Source organism: Convolutriloba macropyga, unplaced genomic scaffold (genome assembly GCF_964194025.1).
Source record: "Convolutriloba macropyga unplaced genomic scaffold, txConMacr16.3 SCAFFOLD_4097, whole genome shotgun sequence".
Lineage (NCBI taxonomy): Eukaryota > Metazoa > Xenacoelomorpha > Acoela > Convolutidae > Convolutriloba > Convolutriloba macropyga.
Window position 1 is genome coordinate 1 of NW_027452910.1, and position 3,845 is coordinate 3,845.

At 60.5% G+C, this 3,845-nt stretch overlaps 1 protein-coding gene across 1 annotated transcript; it reads left to right on the plus strand.

Moving 5' to 3' along the window:
* The first annotated feature begins 7 nt into the window (after window positions 1–7).
* On the plus strand, window positions 8–1,652 carry LOC142357890 (dehydrogenase/reductase SDR family member 11-like). The gene is made up of 3 exons (XM_075409385.1): window positions 8–214; window positions 652–759; window positions 1,379–1,652. Exons 1-3 carry the CDS (start codon window positions 26–28, stop codon window positions 1,484–1,486), a joined length of 405 nt encoding a protein of 134 aa, XP_075265500.1. The 5' UTR covers window positions 8–25; the 3' UTR covers window positions 1,487–1,652.
* Window positions 1,653–3,845: the final 2,193 nt, after the last annotated feature.

Here is a 3,845-nt window from a genome sequence, read left to right on the forward strand (position 1 = left end):
GGGCTCCACGGGCGCCTGGGTGGAGATGATATCGACCAACGTGATTGGGCTGAGCATGTGCACGCGGGAGGCCGTCCAAGACATGACGCGCCGCAACACCAACGGTCACATCATCAACATCGGTCACCACTCGACTGCGACCGGACCCTCGGAAGCCTTCTACGCAGCCTCCAAAGCCGCCGTCTGCTCCCTCACTGCCGGCTTGCGCGCAGAGGTGTGTGTGTGTGTGTGTAGCCGCTCTCCCCACTAACACGTGGTCCCGAGGCCCCTCACGTTGCTCTTTTCTGCCTCTACCCTTCTGCCTAGGAGTAAAAGCCTCTGCATACGTATCCCACACAGACAGGAGTATGCTCCCGCTGTTGCATCCCTTCCATCCCAATCCCTGGCAGTCCACCCCCCCCCCCCCCCCCTCTCGCCCCAGTCCCCGCCCTGAGATCGCTTACGCTTGCCTGTGGCCCTGCCTTGGACCGCACCCTCGCTCTCTACACCATCCATCCGTTTGTGTGAATCCCCTCTCGTTGCCCGCCCTCCGTGTTCCCTTCTCCCACCCCCGGCCACTGCCCCCCGCGCGTCGGCCCACTTACACTGCATGACAGGCTTCGGCCTGTCCCACTCCATGTGACTTTTGTTCCTGGGTGGTGCACGCTGCAGATTGCCGAGAAGAAGCTGCCCATCAGGGTCTCCCTGATTAGCCCCTCGGCAGTCAACACGGAATTCTTCAGCACAGACGAAGATGGGAAAGCAACAAATGGCAAACAGGTGAGCGAGTGTGTGTGTGTGTGTGTGAGAGAGAGAGAGAGAGAGAGAGGGAGAGAGAGAGAGAGAGAGGCAGGGAGGGAGGGTGGCGCTGAAGCCCTGTTCCCAGGCCACTGCTGCTCGTCTGCGTCGACCACACCTGTCCTTCTTGTCCCCTGTGTTTGTCGGCGTACCACAGTCTGCCTGCCTCGCCTCCTTCCCTAAGTTCCTTCCACCTCTCCTCCGCTTGCCCTTTTATCTCTTGGCTTGTCTGTCTGTCTGCACCCACCCTTCCCCTGCCTTGTCTCCTTTCCATGAGTGCGTGCCCCCTCCCTCCCCCCGCCGGCCGCCCGCCCGCTTTCCTGCCTCGCCTGTCTTTTCTAATGCATTGCTTCCGTTGCTCATCTCCCGGCTCCATCCTCCGACGTGTTACTACTGTGTGGATTCCTTTCCCGCACCTGTCGCTTTCAGCTTCCTCTCACGATTCTGCACCTCCTCTTCTGCCTCTGCCCTTCCAACCCCACAGTCTGAGCTGCCTGCCTGTCTCCCTCACTCCCAGTCCTCCCTCCTTGCACGTGCAGTACTCGCCTTTGTCTGACAATGGCACATCCCTCGGCCCTGCGTATGCCTCGGATGCTCTCAGGCCAAGCTCGAGGCACAGGATGTGGCGGCGGCCGTGGTGTGGTGCCTGGCCGCTCCTCCCTCAGTAGACGTCAGCGAGGTGGTTCTGCAGCCTACCGGCAGCCGCTGACCGTCCCTCCACCGGACCCGGCCGATTCACCGGCCTTAACCCAACAGTCAGGCCCTACTTGGCGGCAGACACTGCCTGGGCCCAGGGCTGACTACCGCTGTTATGACTCGTGCGAATGAAGAGATGATATTTCTGTTCTCATTTTAAAACATAGGATTTTGGCACACAAGAGGCGTTGTTCGCCGTCACACCTGATGCAGACCTATCGGAATTTTTGTAGTGTGTAACGATGGAGCGTCCGCATGGTGGTGATCGCAACTCGTAGGCCGAGGAGCACGGCGTGTCCTGGCCCGGCAAGAGGACGACGAGATGTCATGTGTCCGTCATGGGATCTTTGATAAGCGCCGCCCCGGCCCTCGCCAATGTAACATATGTGGTTCACTTGCCATCGTTGCACGCGAGAGCAAGAATGCATGCAGGGCAGAGCCACGCCTTCGGACTTTTTGGGGGGGCGGGGGGGGGGGGGGGGGGGGGCTGTGCTTGTCAGTCCGGGTGGGATGGACCATATCATTGCGTTACAGTGCATGCGACTTAATTGTTCTTAGATTTGTAACAAAAATCTGGCGCTCCACAGTGTCGCAGTGGAAGCGTTTCTATTGGCTAAGACCTATGCCGGCGCCCGGGCCCCAGCTTGCCGGCGCGGACGAGCAAGCAGCTATTAAAAAAATACACGCAAGCGGGACTATGAGGCTGATGGCCATGGCACACCGAGGCGACGTTTAAATGGCACATGTGCAGACAGCCATGGCGGGCATGCCCTGTCCTGTCATAGACGTGACAGCGCCGCCAAGTCGAGAGACAGGGGGACGAGGCAGAGACAGGGGGGCAGGGGGGGACGAGGCAGATGAAGAGACAGAGATAGACGATGGGTGTGGACCGATCCAAGGACCCTCGACGCTGCTCAGTACTCGCTCTCGTCGCGGAACCGCTCGGGCAGCTCGTGGCCGGTGAACCATTCGAAAAAGCGAGCGAAAGTTGACCGGGCTCATGTCGATCTCATCCGGGAACAGGTCGTAGTAATGGCTGTCCATGTCGTCCTGCGGGAGCCCGATGTACTTCATTCCGGCCAGGAACTGGTTGGGGGTCAGCCAGCCGTCCTTGGAGGTGTTGTAGATGCAGAACAGCTCGTTCGCTTCCTTGACCTTGGCTGCCCAGTTGATGGAGTGCTTCTCCTCCTTGGAGATGATGTTCAGCAGCTCCCTCACGTCCTCGTCCGTGGCAGCGGGGTACAGAGTGCGGAGGAGTGTGGTGAAGTCCAGGGATTCCTCGCCCTCAACGATGGTCAGGTTCCGCTTGCGCTTCACCATGCAGGCGCCGTAGATCCCCCGAGCGTGCGGCAGCATGTCTGGGGCTTTTGCCCTCAGGTACTGCTCGAATTCAAGGCGGGTGATGGTGCCGTTATCGGTCAGGTTGATGTCCTTGAAGACGCCCAGCAGAAACTGTAGGTTTTCGGCAGCAGAGAACACAGCGGTCATTCCCCTGACAGAATTCATGCCGTGGGGACGCAGAGACGCCGCCCGTGCTGACCTCCACATCCCGTCAACAGTGGGAGGGAATGAGGCGGTGCAGCACTGGCCCCAAGGACAACGTGGGTCACGCGCACGGGAAGCGACGGTGAAAGCAACGGGCAAGGGAGTGGGGCTTTCGAGGGCAAGAGAGCGGACCTTGAGCGACTTGGCCCGGACGAGCTTAGCCTTGAAGGCACCGTGGTCGGCCTTCCTGTTGAGTCCATAATGGCCCATGACAAAGTGAGCTGTCTTCCTCATCGGCTTCACAACACTCTTCTCAGACTGCGTCAGATGTGTGGCCGCCCTGTGCGGCGAGCCATAGGCCATCTCCCCCGGAGCAGTGCTGGAGCTCATCCGCCGCCGGTGCATCCCTGCCTGTGGTGAATGCGGCTCGCCTGCGCCCGTTGCACTCCGCCTCCGCCCTCCCGGGAGCAGAGGCATGCGCTTCATACCGTCTGAACTGGGTCTCCTGGTCCCAAATGTGTACGAAGCCGAGGATCGCGCCGGAATGGCGAAGTCCTCTGACTCATGACCCTCTATTATTGCAGCACTGGCCTCCGAGGACCGGCGAGTTTTGGGGGTCACCTGCCAGCTGCGCATAAGCCCTCTTGTGCTCTGTGAGGTTGCAGCTAGGCTAGGGCGTTCGGATACCGGGAGGGTTCTTGTGGATTGGGAGGTCCCCCGGGGTCCCTGGCGCATGATCAATGGGGATCTGTTCGACGGGGGTTTGGAGGGAGACAGCGGTGTGCCTGAGCTTCTGCTCAATGGCCGGGCACCTTGCCGGGAGGGAGGAGAGCTCCCTGGGGAGTCTCGCCAGTTGGATGGCAGCGGCGATGACTGCCGCAATGCGT